Genomic DNA, 10,927 nt, shown 5'->3' on the forward strand with positions numbered 1-10,927 from the left:
TAAATTTTAGTTTTTGGGTTTTTTTAAACAGCAATGTGTTGAATATGTAAAAGGCCCTTCTGATTATTTGAAAATTAAATTTTCATTTCATACTGAGTTGGTTTTTTGGGGTGGCTTGGGGGGAGGGCATGATGTTGGGACTTGAACCCAGAGTAAGCATGTGCTTCCATTCACAGAGAGCTACACCCCTAACCTCAAGTAGGATTGTTGGTATGCTTTTAGGAAGAGAGCTCTCCCCGGCTTTTCTCAGAACTGAAAGGTTTTGCGACTGCTCTCAGTCCCCCATCCAGACCTGGGTCTGCACCCTGGTCATCCCTCAGTCATCCTGAGCTGTTTCCTCTGAGCACTAACGGTGGAGCACCTCAGCAACAGGAAATACCAAAGGACAAAGAGTGACCCAGGCCAGGTCCCAAACCTCTGAAGGATGTGGGGGGCGGGGGGAGCTGAGAGGTTGCCTCCAACACAGAGAAGCCTCTTAGCAGGAAATGCCTGAAAGTTTGAATTGAAACGAAGATCAGGAACAAGGGCCCAGCAGAACTCTTGGCCAGGTAAATTCACCATGATGCCCTTGACCCGTTTGTAAAAACAAGCTAATGGGACCTTATGTCCACCAAATTCACCAGATTGGCCTGAACTTGGCCTATGACTTCTCCAAATTGAGAGACAAACCCTGAAATAGAAACATTTATTTGACCATTCAAATAATTATTTATTGCATTCTTACCATAAAAACTATAATAGGGAACTAGACAGATGGCTTAGTGGTTAAGAGCACTAACTGCTCTTCAAGAGGACCTGGGTTCGGTTCTCAGCACCCACAAGGCAGTTCATAGCTATATGTATCCCCAGTTTCGGGAGATCTGATGCTCTCTTCTGCCCTCCATGAGTACCAGACATTCAAGTGGTACATAGACATACATGCAGGCAAAATACCTGTACATGTAAAATTAAAAATTAAAATTAAATGTAGTAGTGAAATTGATGAAACTTTTTTTTGCATGAATGTACTATGAAAGATATTAGAATTCATTAGAAGAAATAAGCTGAGTTCAAATGAAATATCTAAGATTTACATTTGGACTTGCATGGTTCTTTTAAACTCTGGAACACTTAGCTGAGAATCTTAAAGCTCAAAAGAATCTTAGATACCACCTGTTCCAATCTACCTACCCCTGTCCCATTTTGCAGGTAAAAAAAAAAAAAAAAAAAAAAACTCTGGTGAGATTGTATGATTTGAAGACTTCCAGGGAAACAGTTTGGAAGCTCATTTTGCAACATTGCTTACTACAATACAAATAGTTCATTCTTCCACACCCAGTCTCCTCATCAGAGCGAAGTGATAAACCCTGTAGGTTTCATGGCGAGATTATCCTTAATGGAAATACAGCCCTTAACTACCTGGGAACAGTGTATTAGGAGATGGAGGATCCCAGTGAGTGTCCACAGCAGGAGGATGGAGGTGCATTTCCACACTGTCACCAGTAGGAGACTGTGGAGTTCACCTAATTTCAACTCAGGTTAAACCCAAGATTCAGGGCTTCATTGATCCTTTTGTACTCCATGTGTTTTTGCCAAGGCATCTTCTGATTGGTTTAATAAAAGAGCTGACTGGTCAATAGCTGGACAGGATAAGTAAGGTTAGGTGGGAAAACCAGGCTAAGGACACTGGGACGAAGAATGGCAGAGTCAGGGGAGTCGCCAGTGAGGCACAGAGAAGAAACAGGAGATGCAAGATGAAAGAGAGGTAATGCCATGTGGCAGAATGTAGATTAATATAAATGGGTTAGCTAGTAACATGCCTGAGCTATCGGCCGAGCATTTATAATTAATATTGAGTCTCCGTGTCGGTTATTTGAGAATGGTGGGTGGGAAAGAAAAGTCTACCTGCAAGTCAGCCTGAAGCAGAGCTAGAGTTCATTTAAAATAGAAAGAAAGTTGCCAAGGAAAGAACACAGCACACTGTGGCATGGGGCAAGCTTCTCAAAGAAGAATTGCCACTTATTAAAGATGTTTTAACATAGATTTGTAAGCACAAAGTGTGAATATGAACTTCTTAAGGAGAGTCCCCATTACACGTGTTAATCCCAAAGATGGGAGGAGAAAGACCACACCGACCCAAATCATCATGGCCAGATTAATTAAAACAAACAATTAATTGAAACAAGCTTTTTTATTCATGTACACAGACTGCTTCCCTGTAAGGTGGGGTTTGAGAGGTCAGCATTGGATGTGAGGAAGACAAGGCTTTTATAGCTCAGGGGTAGGAGGTTTCCAAATGGGGGATTTGGTGGGCAAAATAGGTGGGGTTACAGGAGCAGAACATAGGTATAACAAGTTAGTCCCTCCTGAAACAAAGACGTGGTTGTAATGTGGACAACACAAGGCAGTCATAGGTTCTCATACAACCTTTTGAAGCAAAGGTAGGGATGCAAGATGGCTATAAACAACATTTTGAAGTAAAAACAGGATTGCCATTCCTGGAACAGGCAGTACAGAACCATTTGTAGTTAAGATTACAGGTGGGCCATAGCCCAGTGCTTGAAAAACAGAGGTTTAGTGATAAAGAGGAATGAACCTAGCTTGTCTTTACTAGAAGATGGCTTTTAAGCCTGAGATGGTGGCAGGCTGCTTTGTTGCATTTTTTTTTTAAAGATTTATTTATTTATTATGTATACGGAAGAGGGCACCAGATCTCATTACAGATGGTTGTGAGCCACCATGTGGGTGCTGGGAATTGAACTCAGGACCACTGGAAGAGCAGTCAGTGCTCTTAACCTCTGAGCCATCTCTCCAGCCCCTTGTTGCATGTTTTAGCATTAGCCATATATTCTGTTTTGGTGACTTTCAAGTCATATCTCAAAGGGTTGCTAAGAACCTCTCCTTTTTTGCTCTTTGATGAGTGAGATCACAGGGTGGTTCCAGGGCTGTCTTGGATGGGATTGTAATTTGGTAGAGTAAAGCCAGGAACCACTAGATTTGCACAAGGGGTTCAGGAGACGGCTTTGTAAATGGAATCTCTAGTGAGATGTCTAGAAGATTGTAGGTTTATAACCTAGGAAAGGGAGGGGGGCCTTAAGTAAATGCTAATTGTGCTGGAATTCTTGATTCTTAGCTTGATTCTTGGAGGCTTCAGCCAAACTCCAGGGTAAGGGAATCTTCTCCCTTCCCACATCCCCATAAATTTCCCAGTTTCTAAACTTCTTCACAAAGAGCATATGATGGGATTAATCCAACGTGAGCGATGGAGGGGCAAAGGCGGAAACAGAATCAAGGGAGGGTGGGGTAGGAGGAAGTTTCCTGATTCTGCAGAGCCATCAATCAAAAGGGTCTGATGCCACCAGAGGGAGGTATCAGTGACATCCTACTTTAGATATTAAAGGGGTCCCTTTGGACATCAAGTTACTAGGGAGGCTAAGTAGAAGCAGGAAAACCAGCTGGAAGGTTACTTACTATAGCAATCCAGGCAAAGAGGAGTGTTGATAGCTGAAGCCTTCACTTAGATAGATAGATAGATAGATAGATAGATAGATAGATAGATAGATAGATAGATAGATAGATAGATAGATGGATATAGACATGTATGTATGTATGTATGTGTACACACACACACACACACACACACACACACACACACACATTGTAATCAAAGCGTAGGAGGTTAAGGGCATGCCCAGGGTCATGGAGGAAGGTAAAAAGTGATGCATGGCTGGGCCTAGCATCCCAGCATCAATCACTAACCATCAGTAAAGCATCACTACCTATAAAGCATTCTCAGTGAGTGCTCCCATACTAGAAGCATAGCAGCAAGGAGGCCCATAGATTTCTCAGCTTTGAGAGACGCTGACATGTAGCTGCCCGGGGCTTGAGACTTGTTTCTAAGCAACAGAACACAGCAAAGCAGAGTTCCTTTGTGCCTTCGCACTCCACCTGTCCTCTCCAGCTCCTGCTTCGAAGCATATTGCATTGTGGGGAATAATGCTAGAAGGCTTCAGTCTGCCAATCCACTCAGTCCAAGAGTTTGTGGGTAAAAAAGATCTTTAGGAAAATGTTGCTATTCCAAACACCGACATTCACCAAAAGCTAACTGGAGTGATTTGATCCACATCTAACTTCAACTGTGTCTCACGTTCTCATTCTTCTTTTTTGTCATTTTCAAGTTTTCCGTGATTTTGACAGTTGACATGTTAGCAAGTTCTTAATGCTCTTAATTTGTTGTGCATATTGAGCCTTAAAAAACAAGCCCACTTTGTCTTGGTTTAGAAAGTGAGATGATATCAGTCTTCTGAAGAAATGCTTGTGTGCCCTCTGCAGGGAAACACCAAATGCCTGTTGGAGTCCCTGCTGGAGAGTTATATAAGTCTTTAGGCAAAAACACACCAGTGTCCTTAGGATCCAGCCACACAGAATTTTCACCACCTTAAACATCTCAGTTAGGACCCTTATTAGACTCTAGGCTTCTTTTTAAAATACTTAACAATCCTGGAAGATCACAGACTGAACGCGAGCAGCATGACATCCATGTTTATATGTCACCGAGCTACAAATTTGGCTAAGTATGTTTTGGCTCTTACAGAATTATTCTGATTTTTACAGACTAATCAACAATGAAGATCTGTCTTTTCACACTGACATTCTGGTGACCATCAAAAGGCTTTGTGTTGGCTCTGGGACCATCAGGCAGGGTTTAAAGTGTCCACTGATGGGGATCAGCTTCTCAGGGACTCAGCTGCTGGACTAAAGGGAAGCCAGCTTATCAGAGCTCATCCAAAGACCTCACCTTGCTGCCCCTCACTGGTAGGAAGGGCAGAGCGATAAGGGTTCTCAGACGTCTGGGGCACACTGGATTTCAGAGGTTTTTATTGTTGTTGTTTGGCTTGTTGGTTTTTGTTTTGTTTGTTTGTTTTCATTGCTGGGGTAAAAGCAATCAGAAAACAGAAAACCTTAACTGCTCACAAAAGGGCAGGGGGTGGGGGGGCAGTTTTCCCATTGAGAGTATTTCCTCTTGATTTGGTGCTGATAGCTTGGAGCAGAACCACTGGCTTGGAACAGAAACTGAAGAAAAATGTCTTTTGTTTACTCACTCAGCATATGAGGGTGAAAGCTTCCTTGGGTAAAACTGACAGCCCTTTTCTCCCACTTAAGTGCCAGAATTAGTTGACCCAAACAGTCTGTTTCACATGTAAAGTGTTCTGCTCTAAAAGAGAACAAAAAGCTGGTCAGATGTGATGTGATAACTTTGGCTCCTTAAGTCAGCAGTGTGACTTCGAGAGGCCAAGGACAGTGAGAGGATGAAGCTGTGTAGTGGACAGCCTGGGTGCCGGGGCCCTTCTGCTGGTCACTGTGTGCCTTAGGCAGACAGCTTGACTGACTCTAACCCCACCGAAGCTGCACTGTTTACCAGCTGTGTGGTGTTGGGGCTTGACCTGCCTTCTCATGGCCCTTGTTCTTTGAGATGTGTATAATAATAGTTCTGGCCTCAACAGTATTTGTGATGCAAGATGCTTGCGAGGCCTTGTCACCCACCGTTCGCCCAGAGATGATTTGCTTTTGTTAAGACTGAGCTCTGAAAGATGTAAGAGCCAGAGGGCGTGGAGGACATCAGGAGAATGCTCAGCCCTCTGAAACAACTGAGCTAGGCTCGTATGACCTCACAGAGACTGAAGCAGCATGCTCAGAGCCTACAAGAGTCTGCAGCAGGTCCTCTGTGTATTTATTACAGCTTTCAGCTCAGTATTTTTATGGGACTCCTGGGTGTGTGAATGAGTGCGTCTCTGGTTCCTGTGCCTGCTCTTTGGCTCTTTTCTTTCTTTTGGGTTGCCTTGTCCAACCTCAATGTGATGGTTTTTGTTTTATCTTATATTTTATTGTTATAATTGGTTGTTATCTCTTAGAAGCCCCTTCCTCCCTCCCTCCCTCCCTCCCTCCCTCCCTCCCTCCCTCCCTCCCTTCCTTCCTTCCTTCCTTCCTTCCTTCCTTCCTTCCTTCCTTCCTTCCTTCCTTTTTGGTTTTTTGAGACAAGGTTTCTCTGTGTAGCCCTGGGTGTCCTGGAACTCACAGAGGTCGTGCCTCTGCCTCCCAAGTGCTGGGATTAAAAGCATGCCGCCACCTCTGCCACCGCCGCCGCCACCACCACCACCACCACCACCGCCGCCGCCTGCCCTACTCCCGCAGCCTGTTCTTTTCTAATGAGAGACTGGAGGGGAGGGAGATGGGGAGGAGTAGAGAGAGGAGAAACTGTAACCAGCATGTATTGTATGAGAAAAGAATCTATTTTCAACACAAGAGCAAAAATTGAAAGAAAAAAGGAAGAGAGAGAGGCGAGAGAGAGGCGGGGGAGAGGGAGAGAGAGAGAGAGAGAGAGAGAGAGAGAGAGAGAGAGAGGGAGAGGGAGAGGGAGAGGGAGAGGGAGAGGGAGAGAGGGAGAAGGACTATGAACTCTGAAACATTGTATTCATTTAATGTGAATGAATTTGATGCCCCCACCTTTGATGCTTCCCAGTGATTAGAAAGAGCACACTGGAGAGGGAAAAAAAAAGACAGGCTGTTTTATTTAATAAAATCATTTAGCTAATTAAGCTATTCCTTAAGAGGAGGATTTGTTAAGATGGACATGGTGGCACATGCCTGTGATCTTAGCACTTGGGAGGTTGAGACAGGAGGATGACAACTTCGGGGCCAGCCTGGGCTACATAATTCCAGACCAGCCAGAGCTACATAGCAACATTGGTCTAGAGAGAAAAAGAGGAGAGAGAGAGATAGAAAGAGAGAGAGAGAGAGAGAGAGAGAGAGAGAGAGAGAGAGAGAGAGAGAGAGAAGGAAGGAAGGAAGGAAAGAAGGAAGGAAGGAAGGAAGGAAGGAAAGAAAGAAGAAAGAAGAAAGAAAGAAAGAAAGAAAGAAAGAAAGAAAGAAAGAAAGAAAGAAAGAAAGAAAGAAAGAAAGAAAGAAAGAAAGAAAGAAAGAAAGAAAGAAAGAAAAGCAAGCAAAGCAGTTGAGAAGATCTGTAGACGTTCCACAATGTGCCAGGTGCCCCTGTGGCAGCTCTGGGCAATCCAACATTACCGAAGGCTGTGAGCAACATGACACATGCTGAGAACCCAGGGACTAAATTTGCCGGAAAACTACCCTCAGGCCCAGGCTACAGAGACGCATTTGTATTTAAGACACTTAACCGACGTGGTAGAAAAAGTACTGGCTTGTGTTTAGACCCTTCCAGGTCAGCCACTTACCAGCTTTTTAAGCTCGAGCAAGTTATCTGACTTAGCGTCGGTTTATTAATTTTTAAAGTAGATGTGATAATATCTGTCCAGTAAAGTTATGATGAGGGCCAAACCCTGCCATTAACACATAATAAGGTCCCAATAAATATCCCCTTCCCCAGCATAAGCCTCTCTTTCCCAAGAGTACAAATGACTCACTTGGCAAAAAAGGGATAGTAAACATACCAAAATACAATCCAGGACCAAACTGATTCACTGTGCATCTACAATCTGCTTCCATCCTACACGCCTTCACTCTTCCAAGCATTGGTCCTAAAACGATACCTTACAAATAAATGCTTCTTCGTCTCTGCTGTTCCCACCACAAAGAAGAGCTTTTAGATGCAGCTTGTAGGGCTACGGCTGTAGTTCACAGTGCATACCTAGCAAGCATGAGGCCCCACTTCAATCCCCAGCACTAGAGGAGGAGGAGAAGGAGGAGGAGGAGGAAGAGGAGGAGGAGGAGGAGGATTTTTAAAATGAGATATTTTAAAGGGCCTCCTATCATAGAGATCCATACATCCATATTTATTGCTCTCTCTCTCTCTCTCTCTGTGTGTGTGTGTGTGTGTGTGTGTGTGTGTGTGTGTGTGTGTTTACAGTGTGGCTCTATAAGTCACGAAACTAGAAAAGGAGAGGGGAGGAAGAGCTCGATCTTCAGGGAGGGGAAGGAAGAGGAGAGGAAAATGGAATATACATATAAGAAAACAGAAGGTGGTGACATCTCGGGAAACAGGAAACTGGCCAGAGCAGGGATGGGAGCGCAGAGCAGGTAGAGAGGGAAATGATAATGTGCGTGAAAGTGCCAAACTGCACCCATTGCCTTGTATGCTAACCCACAGAGAAACTGAGGCACGTTCTAGAGGAGCAGTGTGGGCTGTACTGTCCAGCAGGACCAGTTTGTTGACTGTAAGGAGACACACAGAATGTCACCACCTCCTGAGACGTTGCCTCCCTGACTGTTCTTCGTGTGCACTGTTGAATATCCATTTGACAGTCAGAACGAAGGGACTTTGTTGGCTACACGCTGCCCATATATGAAATTATGTTCCAGAGCATTCCAGAAATAAACTCACTATGAACCACCAACAGTGTTTGCCAGGAGAGACAGGAAGTGTCAGAGGTGGTGGGAAAACATGAGGTCTGAGTAGAAATGGCTTGGTCCTAAATCCCAGCTCTGCCACCAGAGTATATTTGACTTTGGACAAATTTTACATTCACCATGATCAGGTTTCTCCACCTATAAGTTGCTGAAACAGCATCTGCATGCTGGGGTTGTTGCTAACAGGGTGAAAGTCCTGACTACGATGTCTGGCATGTAGTAAGAGCTTGGGGGGTGTCAATGATTTCCTTTTTATTTAAGTTGTAGTGAGAACTCAGGGAGAGTCAATGAGTTCCTTTTTATTTAAGCTGTAGTAAGAGCTCAGGGGCCATCAATGATTTCCTTTTTATTAAACATGGAGCGAACACTTTCACTCCCAGCTCTCTGCATTTCCAGAATCTGTTTTTCTGTCTTGCCTATTACTCTTGCATTTCAGCAAACTGTTAAGTATTTTCCTGAAGACCCGAGACCTGGGTCCGCTGGATTTTCTAGTCACATACATCGAGGTGCTTTTTATTACAAGGTCACAGTTGGAGAATGAGTAGTCGTGGTTTACTGAGACCCAAGAACTGGCATTGGAGCTGCAGTGGTGACTGACGTGAACTTCGTGTTCCGTTTCATAAGGCAGAAAAGCCACTTCATAAGAAACTGGGAAAGTTCAGTTTCAGTAAGAACTTCTTGCATTCCTAGGAAAACCTTGGGTTCACCCCTCCCCATTCCTACCCTTGACCTCTGGCTTCTGGTTACCTCAATATTAGGTATTTTATTTTCCCGATAATTTATTTGGTCTTTTTTAAATGTGAAATTGCAATGCAAGGCAAATATTTGAAAGTGTTTACAATATTGGAATGACTAAATTTTCCTGGGCAAAGAAAATAAGTTGGAGAAAGAGGAGAGGGAGTAAATGTATTTGATAGCTGTATTAATTTCTCAAAGTCAGCAGGTCTCATGCTTATGTCGAAATGTATTATTCTAAAAGAATATTTTAAAATTTCAAGACAGAAGGAAAGCTAAGGAGGGAGCTACTGTCTTTTCTTTGTACCCATCATTCACTGAGTTTTCAACAGGAAATCTTTGGGAAAGTTTTTTTGCTCATTTTGAAGTCATCTCTTGCCAGCAAATAGCAAGTCTGTACGATAGGGTTGCCAAGGCAATGTCAAGACCATGTAGCGAGTGAGAGGGAAAATGTGGTGTGTACAGACAGGGAGGTGGTGGGACAGATTAACAATGGGGGCGCCAGGGCTTTTTGCAATTGGAAAGTTGCGTTGTTTTTTATGAGTGCTTATACTCGAAGCTGTACCATCTGTTCCTCTGCAGCTTTCTCTGGAGGCCTTCCCTTTCCATATCACCTTGCTGGGGACTATGTGATTGGTCTCCTGATTATACTCTAGTCTTCATTCCGACACCGAGGCTTGTCCAAACGGGGTCTGTGTCAAAACGGGTTCCACTGCCTTTGGGTTAGACAAAAGGCATTTTTCATTTGCTCAGCTCAGAATCGCTTTTTCTGTGAATGCCACTTAAAGGACTTCCACGTAATGACTGCTAAGACAGATCCATCCCTCGCTCCCAATACTGTATAAATATTTGCTACTTAAAATAAATGACTCATGTCAGATTTGAGTAACCACCAGCCAGATAGTTGCTCATTTTTAGAGATTGTTGCCTTAGTTTGAAAACTCAATTTTCCTTTCTCTGTCTTTTTTCCCCCCTTCAGGTACAATCCTTGGCTTTGCCCTCCGACCATATAAAATGAGCTACAGGGAAGTCAAATACTTCTCATTTCCTGGAGAGCTTCTGATGCGGATGTTGCAGATGTTGGTCTTACCCCTCATCATCTCCAGCCTCGTCACAGGTACTCGTCACAGACAGTTTTTGCTGTGTGGGTTTTTTGGTTTTTTGTTTGTTTGTTTTTGTTTTTTTAAGTGTGCTTATTGCAAAGGAATGCTTAGAAAAGTCAACGCTTTAGGTTTCTGCTGGATGCATGCTCTGTTCTAGAAAAAAAAATAAAACAAATCCCTTCGAAATGATGGAAAGGAAGGCTTTAGTAATGCATGAATGATTATGACTCTCGTATTTTTACCAATCACAAGAGGAAATGGATTTAAACAGCCACGTAATCTGGTCTGCCTCCCCATGAACGAGGTACCCTGCTAAACACCACACAATCCGCCTTCTCTGACCACAGTGATGTAGTTGACAACAGCGTACAACAGGTCTGTTTTCTCACCCTCTTATCCCACCCAGATAACATCTGGTTGGACAGCCTATTAGCTATTGATGCAAGAATGCTTGTTCTCAGAGCCACCAGGACATGAGCGGGAGCCTTCCTGGAAGCCTCATCAAGAGGTAATGCCCACCACACGCTCGCCAACTCCGCTGCCACCAACACTTGTCTTTTCCTGGTGTACCCGCATGATTTCATTTCCTTCTCCGGTTTCCCCCGCCCACCCCCATTGCCTTTTATGCTGGCGGGAGAATGGGGAGGGGGTGGGAGGTGTCCCCACGGGCTACGCCGTCCACGGACACTTGGATTTTCAAGCAGTGGGAGCTTCACAGGATAGGATCTCTT

General features: G+C 44.0%; 1 protein-coding gene and 1 long non-coding RNA gene across 2 annotated transcripts in view; both read left to right on the forward strand.

Annotated features, from left to right (window-relative positions):
• Positions 1–10,927, forward strand: part of Slc1a3 (solute carrier family 1 member 3) — a 79,553-nt gene that overhangs the window by 12,177 nt on the left and 56,449 nt on the right. Inside the window, exon 3 of the mRNA XM_052743158.1 lies at positions 10,073–10,210. Coding sequence (XP_052599118.1) covers positions 10,073–10,210 — 138 coding nt within the window. The remainder of the gene's footprint in view (positions 1–10,072; positions 10,211–10,927) is intronic.
• LOC128113445 (uncharacterized) overlaps positions 10,217–10,927 on the forward strand; it is a 28,571-nt gene continuing 27,860 nt past the window's right edge. Inside the window, exon 1 of the long non-coding RNA XR_008219449.1 lies at positions 10,217–10,704. This is a non-coding gene — a long non-coding RNA (uncharacterized LOC128113445). The remainder of the gene's footprint in view (positions 10,705–10,927) is intronic.

The sequence above is a fragment of the Peromyscus californicus genome, unplaced genomic scaffold, assembly GCF_007827085.1.
Source record: "Peromyscus californicus insignis strain IS unplaced genomic scaffold, ASM782708v3 Scaffold_18__1_contigs__length_77618521, whole genome shotgun sequence".
Taxonomy (NCBI): Eukaryota; Metazoa; Chordata; class Mammalia; order Rodentia; family Cricetidae; genus Peromyscus; species Peromyscus californicus.